Below are 18,596 nucleotides of genomic sequence, written 5' to 3'. Positions count from 1 at the left end.
GCTGCTGCCCCGGAGGCTAAACCGCGAGCGCGGGGCGGGGCCGGGGCGGGACCGGGGCGTAATGAGCAGTTGGGGAACCCTACGAGGCGGTGGAACCCGGGAAGAGGAGCAAGGCGGAGACCGTCGGCCGGTTCGCCCTCTCCCACCTCCATTAAGGCGTCCACAAACTGTAGGAGGCAGTGGTGTGCACCCCCTCAGTCCTTTTGGTGGCGCTGCCCTCAGAGTGGTAGGAAAACACAACCATGTTGACAGAGGCAGGTCGTCTAATAGTTCTCGGGGTCGGGTCAGAACCCGATTCGAAGATGACAGGTGGGGACCGCCCCGCAAAAGCATGGCTGCCGCGCTCCCAGCGCCCTCCTGGCAGGCGGTTGGCCGGTCGGGCGGCGAGCCGTCCGTTGGTGCGCATGCTCGCCGGCGCCCCGCACCAACATGGCTGCCGCCCCCCGCTGGTTGCGGCCGCCCCGCGCCGGCCGTTGCTGGGCATGCTCCCAGAGTGCCCCGCACCAACATGGCGGACGTCTTCACTGGGGTGACTTTAATTCTCGGTTTTCGGTTATAGCCTGCCGGGGCTCGTTTCTCTTCAGCCATCCCTGAGCGCGTGGTGAGGCCGGGGCAAGGCGGGGTGGTGCAGGGGTGAAAAGGGAGAGGGTACGGCAGGCATCCCGGCCGGCTCCCGGCGAGAGGAAGATGGCTGAGGGCGAGCGGCAGACGCCGTCAGGTAGGGCGGTGGGGCCGGTGTGGAGTCGGGGCTCGGGGGCGGTGCTAGGCGTGGGGGCGGGGAAGGGGTGTGGTGTGTGGGGGGCGCCTCAGCGGGGGAAGCGGGGTTAGGGAGCTGGAGGACCTCGAGGGGCAAACGCTCTTGGGCCCCCGAGAAGGAGCAACAGTTGAGCGGGCCCCCGAGTGAGAAGCTGGGGGGTCGGGAGGGAGGGCAGGATCCCGGGGCTGAAAAAGGGGTGAGTGGGGCGTGACACCGGGACTCGGGGCGCCTGAGCAGTCCTAGGGTTCGGGTGGGCAGAGCTCCGCGGCCAGAAGGGGAGGCCTTTTCCACATCTGGGCTGTTCGGGCTCAAGTCAGCTCTTGAGCTAGTGGGGAAGCACCCCCACCCCCACCCCACGGATGACCCTACCTTGGGGGTGGGGGCTCGTGCTCCGTGGGGCTTGCCTCGACCCCCTTTGCCAGCCTCCCTCCGCTCCCTGACCTCCCGTTATCACCTCCCTTTTCTTCCCCTCGGAAAAAGGGACTCGAGTTTCAGTGGCTGAGAAGTTACCGAGACAAACTGCCCCTCGGTCGTCTAAACCACTAATTTAAAAAGGCTGATTGTGCAAGGAGACGAGTCACTTTTCTGGCATCATCTTCTATAACTTTTATTTACAGGCTGTGGTTTCTTTTTAGTTAATCTCGAATAACTGGCATGGAGGTGATTGGGCAAGGATCCTCTTAAGAGAGACCGGTTACCTAGGGGAATAGAGGGTGTTTGCTGACCACTCCCCCTGCCCCTCCCTTGAGCTAAGGAGATCTGAAGATAGATGACTTTTACAATTCTGTCAGAGGTGTAAATAGGTTGACCAAACAGCTATTTCAAAACAGCTAGTGTTTTGAAACCATTCTGTATTCCTTCTGCCCTGGCTTGCCTTTTATAATCTCTGGGAAGGTTTCAGGAGGGAGAAATTTTGAAGATCAAAGAGGTATACCCTCGCACTCCCCACCCCTCACCCTCCACACACACACACACACAAATTAAAGAACATTGCCAGGGCTTCCCTGGTGGCTCAGATGGTAAAAGAGTCTGCCTGCAGTGCGGGAGACTTGGGTTTGATCCCTGGGTCAGGAAGTTCTCCTGGAGAAGGAAGTGGCAGCCCACTCCAGTACTCTTGCCTGGAAAATCCCATGGACAGAGGAGCCTGGCAGGCTACAGTCCATGGGGTTGCAAAAGAGTTGGACAAAGAGTTGGGTATGGTCTGTCAAGGCAACTGAAACCAGACATTTATTTTACTTGGTACAGAACTTCTGTGCATATGCCCTTAGGAGTTCTGGTAATGACATCAAAGTATATAAGGCAATCAGAATTATCAGTGAGATAATTATTAGTGAAATAATAGTGTGTCCCTGAAGATGGGTGGGGTGAGAACCTAGGCACTGAGACAGAGGTGGCCTCAGGGAATTCTCTATGTCCGAGAAGATTCAGGTTCCCAGGAGGTGGTCCTTCTTTGAAGTTTGAAACTCAGGATGTTTAGGAACAAGTAGTAGAAGAACTACTTAACTCAGTGTAGTGATAAAAACCTTGGATTTTGGAGTTACATAGACTTGGCTCTACCTGGCAAGCTTCGGCCTCTGTGAGCCTGTTTCCTTGTCTGTTCTTGGCAGGGTTGGTAGTATGTGTTCCCTAGATGATGCAGGCAAATCGTGGGACGTGGTGGCAGTCAGTAAAGGTGGTTTGAGTTGAACATATAGACAGGTTCCCAAATGGTAATATACTCTTTAGGGTTTTTAGGAACATCTCTAAAACCCTGGATATTTCTATCTTATACTGAGATAAGTTGGGGATCCAGCTTCTGCTATGTCACCTTTGTCAGAGAAGGAATAATCTGAGGCTAGAGAAATTGGATCTGACCTCATTGATCATAGTTTCAAGTCTGAAGGCTTGTTTTGTTTTGTTTTGTTTTTTAAATTTGGAATTACACGTTCTGGTGATTGTGTATATATGTTTCATCAGTGATTTGATGCAAGGCTTCCAAGTAGCTTTTCCTCTGAGAACAGGACCCTGTGAAATAATGTCAGGAGGGTTCTTCCCTTGCAGAGAGGAACAGTTCTCTCAAATTTAGAAAAGGGCTCTGTTCCCAAGGATCATTTGCAAATAGATAATTTGAAATGTGGAATACATTTTCCCATAAAAACCATGTGGTTAGGTCACTGGCCTGACCTAAAAAGCTTTTAATTTAGTATCTTACTTGAAGTAGCAATTTGCTAATAGTAGGGTCACCAATTTGAGGTTCTGGGAACAGGACTTGCAAAACAGGTGGGCTGAAGAAAAGTTTCTGGTCTCTTTTTTTTGGCCCTGAGTTGAATTTGAATTAGGCAGAGCTTTGCCTTGCTCTCATCCCCCATTCTCGTTAGGTCTCCAGGCCTCCTGGGACATTTCCTTTCCTCAAGGCCACTCCAGGAAGGCTCTAGTCCCCCAGATGTCACATGTTCAAGAACCTACTTAGATCTTTGTTCCCTTTGTTCATGTAACTGGTGTAAGCTAGGTTTTAGGAGGATGGCATTGGGACAGATTGACATTACATTGTGAGTGACTGATAGTCTACTACTCTTCTTGGAAAGTTTTCATTTTCATTTGTTTATTAAAACTTTAATTTTTGAGAGTTTCATTTTTATTTATTTACATTTTTATTTGGCTGCGTTGGGTCTTAGCTGTGCATGCAGGCTTAGAAGTTGTGGCTTACGGGCTTAATAGCCCTGGGACGTGAGATCTTAGTTCCTCACCAGGGATCAAACCTGCATCACCTGGGTTGGAAGGCAGATTCTTAACCACTGGATCACCAGGGAAGTTTTGAGAGTTTTCATTTTTAAAGGAAGGGTCTTACTAATCTGACACACCACCAATAGTAGATTCAGGCCCACAGCTCCCAACCTACAAAATAGGTGTATTTAAAATTCACAGGTTTTCAGATTTCAGAAGGCAGTGTTCCATAATCAAACAGAAAGATTCATGCAGCAAAACATAAATTCCAGCTAAATGGGATACGCACATTACTCTGTTTTTCTTTCCCTAGCTTCTGAAAATATAGAAAATCCATTTAAAATAGTTTATCATTACAAAAGTATTATAATGCTAGTTTTTAATAGTAATATATAGCTTAGAAAGTGGAAGTCCTTTATAAATCTTATCTCCTAGAGATGACAATTATTAACTTACATGTTTAACTCTTCAGATTTTTCTAAGGAATGAGCTAATAGGTATATGTACTGTTAATGTTAGTATGTAAATAGTTTTTTAACAACAGTAAGATTATATCGTATATAGTATGTTGGTGAAGTACGGTTGCTAAGTCCTGTCTGCCTCTTTGTGTCACCATGGACTGTAGCATACCAGGCTTCCCTGTCCTTCACTGTCTCCTGGAGTTTGCTCAGATTCGTGTCCGTTGAATTGGTGATACCACCCAGCCATCTCATCCTCTGTCACCCCCTTCTCCTGTCCTCAATCTTTTCCAGCATCAGGGTCTTTTCCAGTGAATCAGCTCTTCCCATTAGGTGACCAAAGTATTGGAGCTTCAGTTTCAGCATCAGTCCTTCCAATGAATATTCAGGATTGATTTCCTTTAGGATTGATGGTTTGATTTCCTTGTAGTCCAGGGGACTCTGAAGAGTCTTCGCTAGCACCACAATTCGAAAGCATCAGTTCTTTGGTGCTCAGCCTTCTTTGTGGTCCAGTGCTCACATGTGTAAGTGACTACTGGAAAAACCATAGCTTTGACTGTACAGACCCTTTGTCGGCAAAGTGATGTCTCTGCTTTTTAATATGCTGTCTAGGTTTGTCATAGCTTTGCTTCCAAGGAGCAAGTGTCTTAATTTCATGGCTGCAGTCACTATCTACAGTGATTTTGGAACCCAGGAAAATAAAATCTGTCACTATTTCCACTTTTTCTCCATCTATTTGCTATGAGATAATGAGACTGGATGCCATGATCTTAGTTTTTTGAATGTTGAGTTTTAAGCCAAGTTTTTCACTCCCCTCTTTCTTTATGCAGATGACACCACTCTAATAGCAGAAAGCGGAGAACTAAAGAGTTTCTTGATGAGGGTAAAAGAGGATTGATTTCAGGATTGATTTCCTTTAGGATTGATGGTTTGATTTTCACTCCCCTCTTTTTTGATTTCCCCCCTTTTTTGATTAAACCTGCATCACCTGGGTTGAAGCTCTTTAGTTCTTCACTTTCTGCCATTGGAGTGGTGTCATCTGTATATCTGAGGTTGTTGATATTTCTCCCAGCAATCTTGATTCCAGCTTGTGATTCTTCCAGCCCAGAATTTCTTTTTATGTACTCCTTTCCCAGTTTTGAACCAGTCTGTTGTTCCAGGTTTGATTTTAACTGTTGCTTCTTGACCTGCATACAGGTTTCTCAAGAGACAGGTAAGGTGGTCTGGTATTCCCATCTCCTTAAGAATTTTCCACAGTTTGTTGTGATCCACTCAAAGGCTTTAGTGTAGTCAATGAAGTAGAAGTAGATGTTTTTCTGGAATTCCTTTGCTTTTTCTGTGATCCAGTGGATATTGGCAATTTGGTTTCTGGTTCCTCTGCCTTTTCTAAATCCAGCTTGTACATCTGGAAGTTCTTGTTTTACGTACTGTTGAAACTTAGCTTGAAAGATTTTAAGCATTACCTTGCTAGCATGTGAAATGAGCGCAGTTGTATAGTAGTTTGAACTTTCTTTTGCATTCCCTTTCTTTGGGATTGGAGTGAAAACTGACCTTTTCCAGTCCTGTGGCCACTGCTGAGTTTTCCAGTTGTTCTGGCATACTGAGTGCAGTACTTTCACAGCGTTATCTTTTAGGATTTGAAATAGCTCAGCTGGAATTTTGTCACCTCCACTAGCTTTGTTTGTAGTAATGCTTCCTAAGGCCAACTTAACTTCACACTCCGAATGTCTGGCTCTAGGTGAGTGACCACACCATCGTGATTATCTGGGTCATAAAGATCTTTTTTGTACAGTTCTTCTGTGTATTCTTGCCACTTCTTAATCTCTTCTGCTTCTGTTAGGTCCTTACTGTTTCTGTCCTTTATTGTGCCCATCTTTGCATGAGATGCTTCCTTGGTACCCAGTTTTTTTTTTTTGAAGAGATATCTAGTCTTTTCCATTCTATTGTTTTTCTCTATTTCTTTGCATTGTTACTTAAGGCTTTCTAATCTCTTCTTTCTATTCGCTTCCCTGGTGGCTCAGAGGTTAAAGCATCTGCCTCTTATGCGGGAGACCTGGGTTCGATCCCTGGGTCAGGAAGATCCCCTGGAGAAGGAAATGGCAACCCACTCCAGTTCTTGCCTGGAGAGTCCCATGGACGGAGGAGCCTGGTGGGCTACAGGCCATGGGGTCACAAAGAGTCGGACACGACTGAGCGACTTAACTTTCAACTTCAACTTTCTATTCTCTGAAACTCTGCATGCAGTTGAGTATATCTTTCCCTTTCTCCTTTGCCTTTTGTTTCTCTTCTCAGCTATTTGTAAGGAGCAGAACTCTCCATGGCTATCTTCACCCTGGCTCCCAGAGACCTTCCCACTAAAGTACCCTGTGTACTGCCCCTGAGCAGGGAGAGACAGCCAGCTCCCCTGTCACTTCTTTCCCTAGCTTCTAGACAGTTCTGGCTCCAAAAGCAAGAAGGGGCAAGAGCTCACAGCCCCACCCCAACCTATAAATCAGCATATCACATGGAGAGGAGGTTACCACATGGAAACCTAGGCCAAGGAGGTTGTTGTTTAGTTGCTAAGTCATGTCCGACTCTTTTGCAGCCCTGTAGACTGTAGTGTGCTAGGCTCCTCTGTCCATGGGATTTCCCAGGCAAGAATACTGGAGTGGGTTGCCATTTCCTACTCCAGGGGAATCTTCCTGACCCAGGGGTTGAACTTGTATCCTGTTTTGGCAGGCGGATTCTTTACCATCTGAGTCTGCAGGGAAGCCCCAGGCCAGAGAGGTGGCTGAGCCTAAAACACCAGGGAACTGGGGTCCCAGCCAGCTTTCTGCACTAAAATTTCTCTCCTCATTCAACCACTTTGCCTTCTTGCATTTCTTTTTCTTTGGGATGCATTTGGTCACCACCTCCTGTACAGTGTTACTAACCTTTGTCCATAGTTCTTCAGGCACTCTGTCTTCCAGATTAATCTGTTGAATCTATCCACTATCTCCACTGTGTAATCATAAGGGATTTGATTTAGGTCATACTTAAATGGTCTAGTGGTGTTCCCTGCTTTCTTCAATTTAAGTCTGAATTTTGCAATAAGAAGTTCATGATCTGAGTCACATTCAGCTCCAGGTCTTCTTTTTGCTGACTGTTTAGAGCTTCTCCATCTTTGGCTGCAAAGAATATAATCAGTCTGATTTCGGTGTTGACCATCTGGTGATGTCCATGTGTACAGTCATCTCTAGTGTTGTTGGAAGAGAGTTTGCTATGACTAGTGTGTTCTCTTGGCAAAACTCTGTTAGGCTTTGCTCTGCTTCCTTTTGCATTCCTAGGCCAAACTTGCCTATTACTCCAATTATCTCTTGACTTCCTGCTTTTGCATTCTAGTCCCCTGTGATGAAAAGGACATCTTTTTTTGGTGTTAGTTCTAGAAGGTTTTGTAGGTCTTCATAGAACTGTTCATCTTCTTTGGCATTTGGGGTTAGGGCATAGACTTGGATTACTGTGATGTTGAATGGTACAGTTTTATTTCTTCACATTAATATTTAGGCTGTTTTTCTCATGTCAGTAATTTAGATTTTATTCTTTTCAAAAAGCCAGGAAGATTTCCATCATGTGGGCATATCATTATTAACCTATCACCTTATTGATTGATAGTTGGGTTGTTTCTGGTTTTTTCGATGTAGTAAGCACTTTTATATATGTCTTTGTCTATTTCTTTGGGCACATCTGTAGAGTTGATTCCTACTGTTGGCTTAGTGGGTATAGTTTTACTTCAAGAGATAGCGCTGAGTTGCCCCCTCAGCAGAATCTACCATCTAAGGCTCTACCAGCAGTGCAGGAGCATTCCTCTCTCCCCATCCCCAATCAGTGCCAGATGTTTTTAATCTGCTGACCTGATTTAGAACAGCAGTCTCATCTGATTTCCATTTCATTGATTATTCGGGATGTTGGTAACTTTAACATTTTGTTTATTGGCCATTTTTCTTCTTCTTCTTTGAGTTTCCTGTTTATGTCTAAAAGGTCAACTTGGCTTTACTTTTCTAACCTTTCTGCCTGGCTGGAGAGCAGGAGGAGAGAGCATGGCAGAGCCACTGGACATATCAGTTGTTGAGGGCACTGCCAGCACTGCCCAGCTTCTTGCAGACAGAGTAAGGAGAGACAGGAAGCCAGTGAGTTTGGCTTAACAAGCCAATACTTAATCCTGGGAGTACATGTCTGTTTATGCAAGGGCTTGGGTGTTGGTTTAAAAGTGTGTGCGTGCGTGTGTGTGTGTGTGTGTTGGGAGGGGAGGATTTTATCTGATTGCTTTCTCATTTTCTTTGTCAAGATTCTTCAGAGGATGCCCCTCCCACCACTCAGAACTTCATCATTCCAAAGAAAGAGATCCACACTGTTCCAGATATGGGCAAATGGAAGCGTTCTCAGGTACCAGTGGTGTCTGCACTGTGGATTCAGGCCTGGCATGAGAGACTTGGGCTTTTTCAAAGTGGTTTTCTAGGCTGGGGTGGGGCTGTGAGCTATTGCCCCTTCTCGCTTTTGGAGCCAGAACTGTCTAGAAGCTAGGGAAAGAAGTGACAGGGGAGCTGGCTGTCTCTCCCTGCTCAGGGGCAGTACACAGGGTACTTGAGTGGGAAGGTCTCTGGGAGCCAGGGTGAAGATAGCCATCAGAGTTCTGCTCCTGGCTCTTGTAAGCCCTTGCCCCTTGGATGTTACTGTACTGACTGCACATCTGAAATGGTAGAGTGGATCCCTTTGATGCTTGGTTGCAAGTAATAGCAGGTCTGGGAATCAGCATATCACATGGAGAGGAGGTTACCACATGGAAACCTAGGCCAAGGAGGTTGTTGTTGTTTAGTTGCTGAGTCATGTCTGACTCTCTTGCAGCCCTGTAGGTTCCTCTGTCCATGGGATTTCCCAGGCAAGGATACTGGAGTGGGTTGCCATTTCCTACTCCAGAGGAATCTTCCTGACCCAGGGGTTGAACTTGTATCCTGCTTTGGCAGACGGATTCTTTACCATCTGAGTCTGCAGGGAAGCCCCAGGCCAGAGAGGTGGCTGAGCCTAAAACACCAGGGAACTGGGATCCCAGCCAGCTTTCTGCACTTCATCCCCAGGGTAGGCAGAAGATAACAGCTTGTACCTGCCAGGCTTCTGGTACAGGCTGTGGAGAAGACTGGGACTATGAAAAAGAAAGCCAATTTCAAGTTCTCAGGAATGGCCTTGGGTCCAGCTGCTTTCAGTTGCCTGTACTTGGTCTGGGCAGGTGGGGCGGGGAGTGTTGCTTGTGCAGAAGGGTGGCCAGGGGTCCTGGCGAGCTTGGCAGGTTCTCTGTGAGGAGTCTGCTGTGTTGACCTTGAGCCCAAGCCCTACTGCTGCCGTGTCCTGGCCTCTCTGGGGCTGTGGCCACATAAGCCTGCCTGGCTCCTCTTTCACAAGCCTGCCCTTTGAATATCAGGGGATGGTTATCATGTCTTTTCTGAGTTGTCTGCTCCCCCAAGTCTTCACCAGGATAAACACCTTAGTCCCTTAGCTTTTCAAAGATGTGGCTCTAGGCCTTTCATCATCTTGTTTACTGTCCCTCGGAGTTTACCAACCTCAGCACTGTTGACCATGATAGATAATCCTTTGTCACAGGGGCTGTCCTGTGCACTGTAGGGTGCTTCGTAACACCCCAGCCTCTCTCTGCTCCATGCCGGTAGCAGCCCTCCTGCTTACCACAGCCAAGAGCGTCTCCAAGCACGTGGGAAGTGTCCTGGGAGCCATCGTGTCCAGGTTGAGGCCCACCGTTCTTCTCTTCCTGAACCTGCAGGGTTGTCTGAATCCAAACGTGGCTGTAGTTTCTTGCTTTCCCCTAGATGTTTTCCAAAAAAGACGGGGTATTTATAATGTGCCAGGTACTTTAGCTCATTTAATTGTGACAGAAAACCTGGGAGGTGGACTCTGAGGTCATCTCCATTTTGAAAGTGAGAAAACTGAGGCCAGGAGGTGAAGACGTTTAGCCTGGTGGCACAGTCACTGGTTGAGGTGAGATTCCAGAGAGTCACCCCCATGACTTGGGGCCCCGTGGGCTGAGCTGCTGGGCTCCAGGCCACAGGTTGGCAGCCTAACCTGACCCTTCTGTTTTTGTAAGTAAAGTTTTATTGGAAAACAGCTCTGCTCATTTAATTTACATGTAGTTTGTGATTACTTTCATTCTGTAAGAGCAGAGTTGAGAATTTGTGAACTGGAACATGTGGCCCTTGGAGCCTAAAATATTGACTCTCTGGTGCTTTGCGAGTGGTTTGCCAGCCCTGCTCTAGGCACCCACACTTTTTGGGAAGTGTGTTTTGATTGATACCTGATGGAAGTCTTTTACTTGCTCTGAAGCTCATCGATCGAATGTGTGAAACTGCTGCGGCCAGACAAGGGGCTGTGTGTTGACCATAGCGCTTCACCTGGTGGCAGGCAGGGTGCAGTGGCCAGGAGCTTGGGTTTGGGGCCAAAGCTGGGGCTGGAACCTCAGGGCTGCCTTGTTCTCTTCTTGTGACTTAGGCACAGTGCCTAACCGGGCCAAGCCTCCGTTTCCTCTACTATAAAATGGGGTTCGTTGGGGGCTCAAATGATGGAAAGCTAGAAAAGCGTGTGGCCCAGTGCTCACGGGTGTGCAGTGAGCTTTACAGAGCCGTAGGCATGACAGTTACTGCTGATGGTTGGGAAGAGACTTCACACAGTCATGTTCACAAGTCTTAGTCTCCGAGAGTCCCGGAGCCATGTGGGAACAGTGACCGTGGCAGCGACATGCCCCCGTGCGGCTGCTTCTCCTTGCATCCTGGTGTGCTTCGCAGGAACGGTTGTGAGCACTGGCGCAGTCAGGACAAGGACTCAGGCTTTCCCTGGGCTGGGGGTGTTGCTGTGGCTGATGTAGTGGGCCCGCCCTGTGACCTGCACTTCGACCTGCAGCCATTCCACAGGCCGCTGTAGGAATGTTCCCTTCCAGACCCTGAGCAGTCACCTCTCAGGGCTTACCTTGGCTTGCTGTGGCCACCCAAACATCGGGGTTTTTTTTGGGGCAGGAGGGGCATGCCATGTGAGATCTTAGTTCCCTGACCAGGGATCAAACCCATGCCCCCTGCAGGCATTGGGAGCATAGAGTCTAAACCACTAGGCTGCCAAGGAAGACCCCCCACTGGCATCTTTAAGGCTTGGATAAAGAAGAAGAAAGGAAGGGAGAGGCAAGAGGGATGAAGAAGAAATAAGACCACGTGGAAGTTGCTAGCGCCCAAGAACTGCCTCTCCAGAGGCCTGTGCCTCAGCGGTTTCTTAACCGTGTGCCGGCTGTAACCTACAGCCCAAGGGAAGAGGGTGCCCCACTGGAAGCTGGGGATGGGGGTGCTGGGAGACCTGGCCATGGCTGGAAAACAGTTTCATCTCCTGCGGGCAGGGCGTCTGCACACAGGCACATAGCTGGTCTGCCTGTTGGGGGAAACATCTGGAGAGTTCCCAGGGGACGGACCCCTGGTATAGTATAATGATGGAGCACTCCCCACTCTGCTCTGGAGTTTGGCTAGCTGGGTCCTAGCTCCGTGTCCAGTGAGATCTTGGTCTTGGGAGTCACTTCCCCTGAAGCCGTGGTGTCCTTGTGTGTAAAATGAGGACAGTGGTGGGGTTGTTGTGCAGAGAAGCAACCAGCAGTAGCGCGTGCACAGTAGACTGGCTAGAGGCCTAGGTGTCACTGTGGCCTTGGCCAGCCCACGGTTTTGGGTGAAGGTCAGGGCGGGGTATTCGGCATTGTCTTTGCACTCTCCTGCTATCAGGTGGGGAGCTGGGGGCAGCCTGGAGCTCTCTGGTAGCTGGGCAGAGCTGGGGGCTGGCTGGGTGTAGACGGTGGAGGTCTGACACCTCCACGTCCCTCATTCCCCTCTCTGTTTGGCAGGCGTACGCTGACTACATCGGATTCATCCTCACCCTCAACGAAGGTGTGAAGGGGAAGAAGCTGAGCTTTGAGTACAAGGTCTCCGAGGTAGGCCTGGTCGGGTTGGGCCCTTTCCCAAAACAGCTCCCAGAGCCTGCAGTGGGACCAGTGGGCCAGGTGCAGACAATACCATCACCCAGACACATGTGCAGTTCACACTGTTGACACTGAACTATTTCTAATTTTTAAAAAAGTCTGTATAGATGTGTATCTATAGAATTGGGACCAAGGTATACAAGGTATACAAGGTATATATAGCCTGCTTTTTTGGAGTGGGGGCAAGCCTTGTAGCTTGTGGGATCTTAGTTCCCTGATGAGGGATTGAACCCCAGGTGCTGGCATTGGAAGCTTGGAGTTCTAACCACTGGACTGCCAGGGAGTTCCCCAGCCTGCACTTTTGTTAACTGGTGTTTCATGTAATTTTTAAATTACAAATGATCACGAAAGAAGTAAACATGCCAACTGAAGAGATTACTGTTAGAAACACGTGTAGCACTAACAAAAAAGCTTGCCCTCACCCTGTATTCCATGGAAAAGGCAATGGCACCCCACTCCAGTACTCTTGTCTGGAAAATCCCATGGACGGAGGAGCCTGGTAGGCTCCAGTCCGTGGGGTTGCTAAGAGTCGGACACGACTGAGCAACTTCACTTTGACTTTTCACTTTCGTGCATTGGAGAAGTAATTGGCAACCCACTCCAGTGTTCTTGCCTGGAGAATCCCAGGGGCAGGGGAGCCTGGTGGGCTGCCATCTGTGGGGTCGCAGAATCGGACATGACTGAAGTGACACAGCAGCAGCAGCACCCTATATTCCTCCCCATAACTGATTCCTGGGGACAGCCCCCTATTAACAGTGTGGGGGCTGTCACCCAGACCTGCCCCGGGAGCTCCTCTGCCCTTGAGCTGTGCCCTCACTGGTTTAAACAGCCCCCAACTTAGACTTTGAGGTCATTTCCCCAAACACTGCTGCTCTGAATGCCCTTGCACATAGGTCTGTGTGGGCATTCTTTCCTAAAGTTTCATTCCTAGAGATGGCGATGCTGAGTTGAAGGGTGCACACTGCTTGGTGGGGGCTCTTTGGCTGTGTTTCAAACACAGGCTTATTTATGGAGGGAAGGCAGGAGTTGTGGGGAAGCTCCTACCCGTAGAAGGTGTGGTCTCTCCAGTTGCTGGCTCTTGCTGTACTCCCACCTCCCAGCTCTGGGTCCCGGGCCTCCAGGGGCCTCCGGAGGTCTTGTTCCAGGCAGCCTAGCACTCCCTTGATCTTTCTCTTATCTCAGACCTCAGGTCCGAGCAGCCTCTCAATGGCTTGGCCACCCAGCTCTCTAGCCTTAGCTTTGGCCTGTTGGGGACGGCCTGGCCCTGGCTTGGCTGTCTGTCCACCTGCCGTAAGGCTGGCATAAGCCTCATGCTCCTGGCCGCTGGGTGGCCAAGGTCCTGTGGGACGCCAGACCTGTGTTGGGGATTGACAGCCTTCAAGAGAAGGGAGCTGATCCACCAATGACTTGTTGGTTCCTCTTGGGCCTGGTCACTGCTCTGGAGCTTTGACTGTGGGGAGAGAGGGCGCCTCCTTGAGCCTGTGGTAAGGAACGCTGAGCTGTGCTCAGTGGGCTGGGGAATGTGGCGGGGGGAGGCTAATTAAAGGAGAGAATTGTAATTACCCCAGCAGATCCTGAGCCGCCAAGTCTCTCTCAGGTCCCTTAATTAGCCCTGAGACTTTGATGGTAGCTGTCTATACCAGCCAGGCGTTGTCTTAGTGCAGAGGCTGTTCTTTAGGCAGGATTGCAGCCTGCTTGAGTGCTGGGGTTCTAGAGTCAAGCTGACCAGGTTTTGATAACCTCTCACTTCTGAGCTGGATGGCCTTGTCCCCTCTGACACGCCATCCCCTCCTCTGTCTAGTGGGAAGATCCGCAGGCCTACTTGTGGCCCCTGGGGAGCATTCACTGTGATCCTGCGTGTAGGTGTATTTTTTTGGCACCGTGCCTGGCATGTACTAGATGGCATTATCATTTATTAGCCATTGTTATCATTAGCTGTTTTTCAGTTTCCAGTAACATTGTTGTTGCTTCACTTGGGGCTCTTCCTGAGCTGGGTTCATCCTCACAGCCTCATCTTGCGAGATGGCTAGCGTGGTCTCCAGGGGTCTCCCAGCTGCTGCCCACAGCTGACGGGCGGCTAAAGGCACCACACCCAGCATGCGGCCTCCTGTGCCGCCCAGGGCAGCTGCCTACCTCCGCTGCTGCTGCTTGCTCCTGGCTCTTGGTGCAGGGGATGCAGCTGCTGCTGGGGAAAGGGCCGAGGGGCCTGGGATCGGCGTCCAGACCACCTGCAGCAAAGGGAGCAGGCAAGGGCCATGGGGTGGGATTGTCTAGACCCGTGTTTAGAAGGCTCTCCTTCCTTTTGGAATTGTCCAATTTTGGGGGGGGGGTTAAAATTTTTTAAAAACGTTTTTTTCTTTTTTTGTAAAATAAAGCTGACAGTAGATAGGAGGCTTACATTTTGCTGTAGTTCTGTGTGATTTTTAAAATGAAGGCAGAATTTTAAATCGACAAGTAAAATTGTACTGGTCCATGAAATCCAAAAAGGACTCTTTGGTCCAAGGAGAAAGAAGGTGGCTCCAATGATTCTCCATGCTTCCTAGGGGTCTCAGCCCACAACTCCTTCCCCTCCAGCCCCTCTCCCCTAGCCAGTCGAACAGTAGAGGCAGCCCCTAAACTCAGAAAGCCCTCTCCAGGAGGACCTGGGAGCCTCTAATTATTCATTGGCCCAGCTGAGCTGGCAGCTGGGGCCTGGCTCCTGCCTGCCTCTGAGCACCTTCTTTGTCCCATTCGGTGGGTGACCGGTAGTCTGGTGTCTTGTGGGGCCACCCGTCCTCAGAAATCTCAGTGGCTTTGTGGGGCCAGGTTTTCTGGGAGCCTGTCAACTCTTCCTGGTGACCTAGTTCTTCACAGCGCCAGACAGTGGCAGTGCTTTGGGTCATGTTTCAGCAATGCAGCTTTGTGTTATCCTGGCCCTGTGTGAGGGAACTTACTCCTCTTACAGGTAACTTTCCTCTCCTCCCAGGCCCCAAGCGTGGGTAAGGGAGGGCAGCACCGGGGCCACCGTCATGCTGTTTGTGTGGACTGCCGTGTGGTCCATGCCTCCTGGAGCTGCAGTGCGGTGGGGAGGGGGTGCCTTTACTCCCACATACTCCATTAGCTCAAGCCTGCCGTTTCCCTCCGTACAAATACATGCTCAGCTCCTGGGGCTGTTTCTCTCTGTGGGCTCAGCAATGTCATACCTGACTGTGCCTTACCCTCTGGGTCACAACTGTTCCATGGGTGGCCCCTTGCGAATTCCTACCAGCGTGGAACTCCCAGAGACGTCTCCTCAGCCCATTTGTGCTCGGCGGACTCAGGCAGGGTCTGCTTCTGGGCAGGCCCCCCCTCCAAGGCCACCTGCCTCCACGTGTCCCTGTGTCGTGCTCCCTGAGCCTCCCGTACCTTTGTCCTAGCTCATTTCACATGCTGAATCTGGAACAGGCACCTTCGGAGCCACCCTCACAGACTTGTGCTGGAGAGAGACAGCCTCACCTGATTGCTTCATTGAGTTACTCAGTGTTCAGTGTGCTAACACGGCCTGGCCTGGCACACTGATCCCACCTCTTAAAGCCTGCTCCGTGGGAGAGATAGAGCTGAGAGATAAGAGCTGGGTCTTAGCCACCACTGCCCACACGCGGACCTGTGGCCCCAGCTTTCCACAAAGGGAACAAGTGGAATAGCCCAAACGTTTAGCGGTGAGGGAGTGGGTAAATAATCACAGTGCATTGGCACAGTGCAGTGTCAGTTGCTCGTAAGAGACTTGCACAAAGGTCACGTTTCTGTGCTGCTTGGAATGAGGGTTGTGAGGGAGCTGATCAGACTACAAAGTAACGTGTGCCCCGAGACCCCGTTTGAGGGTCTGTGTGTGTGTGTAGATGTTGTACCCCATCACCCTGTGCCAGACACCGCGCTGGTGTGCTTCATGGGTTGTCATTTAGGCCTCCAGGCGGCCCTCAGAGTTATTTACCCATTTTTATGCCCATCTTTGAGACGAGCAAACAGGCTCAGAGAGTTGAAGTTACTTGATCAAGGTTTTGCAGCAAATGATGTTTAACTGGGATTTGTTTATAAAACATTCGTTTTATTTTTGTGGTTCTGGGTCTCGGTTGCAGCCCAGGACTCTTCCTGGTTGTGGCGTGTGCGCTTAGCTGCACCACAGCTTGTGGGCGCTTAGTCCCCAGATCAGGAATTGAGCCCACATCCCCTAAATCTGAAGACAGATTCTTAACCACTGGGCCACCAGGGAGGTCCCTTAGCTGGGATATAAATCCAGGTCCAGCTGCCTTCAAAATTCTAACCGTGATAAGCAGTGAAAAACACTGTAAAATGATGATATGGAAGAGTATGTTAAAATGTTAAGACAGACTCCCCTGCTATCTGAAAGTAAGAGTGTTTCTGTGAAACATTTTGTGAGCAGAAGTGGTGCAAAGGGAAAATCCTTTGCACTGAAAATCCTCTTCAGGTTTCTTTTGGTTAGCAAGAACCATTGCTACTGTAGGACTTCAGTCAGAGTGAAGTGGTGGAAAGTGAACTTACAACGAGCAGGGGATACCTTGTGGTATTGATTTCTGGGTGGCAGGATTACCCGTCACCTTTGTTTCTTTCCTTTTTACGTTTCTCTTTTCAGTGATGAGCAGATATTGTACTCTAAACAGAAGACCTCGATAAATGTAGTAAGGAAAGTCAGGGCTGCTGCTCACACTTGTCCAGCAGCTGCCCCCGCCCCTGGCCCCCGCCCTCGGGCAGGCTAGCTGGAGAAGCTGGGTGTGGGAGCCGTGCCTGTCCCTCAGCCTTGTGCCGGGCCCTTTCTGGAAGGCTCACTGTTCCCTTGGCCCCTCCTTCACACTCAGGAGGGTTGGGAAGAAAGGGGGACAGCAGGGAGGTGCCAGTGGTGTGAGGCCTGGTGGTCACTGTCCAGCAGCCATTGGGGCTTCCCTCTGTGGCTCTAGCATGGGGCCACTAGTCATGGTGTCTGGGCCCCCTCTATTTGCCTCCACAGGCCATTGAGAAACTGGTCGCTCTTCTCAACACGCTGGACAGGTGGATCGATGAGACCCCTCCAGTGGACCAGCCCTCTCGATTTGGGAACAAGGCCTACAGGACCTGGTATGCCAAACTTGACCAGGTGAGGCTGCCGCAGGATGGGCTTGGGGGCCGGGGGGGATTGAGGGGAAGCGTTCAGATATCAGCACTGGGGAGTTTGTTGAAACGGCAGTTCTGTTCCCTGAAAGTACAAATGCGTTTACCCTCTGCCCCAGCTGTCCTCTGGGAATCACCACGTGGCTGCGCAGCCCTCTGCACAGGGTTGTTCGTAGGTGATTGTGTGTAGCAGCAGACTGAGACGGCCCACGTGTCCATCTGCAGTTTATTATCAGTTGAATAAGCTAATAAGGCCTCCCCGGGAGTACCATGCAGCTCTAACAAAGAACAGGGAGGCGACTCAGGAACTCGGGGGAAGGGACTGCGACTTCCAGTGGTCCCTCCCTCAGAATCTGTGGGGGATTGCGTCCAGGGTCCCCCATAGATACTCCCTTGTATGAGATGATGAGGGTCCGTTGGTCCTCTGTGTCCATGGGTTCTCCATCAGTGGGTCCAAAGGGCTGACTACCCTGTTAGAGGGGAGGCAAGGTGTGATGCGCATGGCAAGCTGCCTTTTGTTAAGAAAGAGGAGACACGAGAAAGGTCTGTTTGTATTTCTCGGTGTGTACTGGAAGGATGAGAAAGGTCTGTTTGTATTTCTCGGTGTGTACTGGAAGGATACAGAGGAGGCAAATAAAGTGGTGGTTGCCTTTGGGGCATTGGAGAGGGGTGGATGGAGAGGAGAGAAGGGTGGAGTAAGATTTCTGAGTACATCCCTCCTACAGTGTATTCATTTTTGAGTCAAGCAAAGGTAATATTTGTTCAAAGCAAACAAAAAAATGCAGAGTAGCCACCCTATCCCATAGGTCTGTAGGTCTCGGGTGGGGCCTGGGGATCCAGATTTTCACCAGGTCTCCAGGAGATTCTCATGCCGGGTATTTACAGACTGAAGCTAAAGAAACTTGGGTGCTAATGTCTTGTCCCGGTGTTTTCACATGATGGAACAGGGGGAAGTACCAAGGACCCAGCAAAATGCTGTCCTTGTGTAAGAGTGACCTGGGGCTGCCTCTGGGTGCTAAGGTAGCACATGGCTTATTTTTTTAGTTGAGTTGTAACGTAAAGAAAGCTGACAAGTCATGGTTATACAGCTTGATAGATCTTAACCTGTTTTTAACCTTGCATCCACCACCCGTATCAAGCCGTGGAACGTTTCAGCACTTCCCCAGTGCCCTTGTGCCCCTTTCTAGTTGATATCCCCCAGATTTTTCTCACTGCTCCCCTATAGATTGATTTTGCCTGCTTTTGAACTTCGTGTGTTTGGCTTCTTTTGCTCAACTTTGTGATTCACCTGTGGTGTGTGGAACAGTGCACCTTCTTCCTTGCTGCGTAGTATTCCAGTGTATGACCATAGCATAGGTTATCTGTTGTGCTGCTGATGGACAGTTTAGTTGTGGGATGTTTCCACGTTTTGGCTGTTATAAATGATACTGCCGTGAACATCCTTGCATATGTCTTTGGTGAACATCGGGCACAAACTCCCTTGCTGGGAGTATGAAGAGGGAGGACATCTCTGGCGATGTCAGTGCGTTACTCG

At 49.9% G+C, this 18,596-nt stretch overlaps 1 protein-coding gene across 1 annotated transcript in view; it reads left to right on the top strand.

The window, feature by feature from the left end:
* Window positions 1–417: 417 nt before the first annotated feature.
* PPP2R4 (protein phosphatase 2A activator, regulatory subunit 4) overlaps window positions 418–18,596 on the top strand; it is a 32,017-nt gene continuing 13,838 nt past the window's right edge. Inside the window, exons 1-4 of the mRNA XM_010856810.1 lie at window positions 418–718; window positions 8,222–8,319; window positions 11,807–11,893; window positions 16,923–17,048. Coding sequence (XP_010855112.1) covers window positions 688–718; window positions 8,222–8,319; window positions 11,807–11,893; window positions 16,923–17,048 — 342 coding nt within the window. The 5' untranslated portion in view covers window positions 418–687. The remainder of the gene's footprint in view (window positions 719–8,221; window positions 8,320–11,806; window positions 11,894–16,922; window positions 17,049–18,596) is intronic.

This window comes from Bison bison, unplaced genomic scaffold (genome assembly GCF_000754665.1).
Source record: "Bison bison bison isolate TAMUID 2011002044 unplaced genomic scaffold, Bison_UMD1.0 scf7180017864375, whole genome shotgun sequence".
Classification (NCBI taxonomy): domain Eukaryota; kingdom Metazoa; phylum Chordata; class Mammalia; order Artiodactyla; family Bovidae; genus Bison; species Bison bison.
The sequence above is the reverse complement of the archived record's forward strand: the minus strand, read 5'-3'. Positions and strand labels throughout refer to the sequence as shown.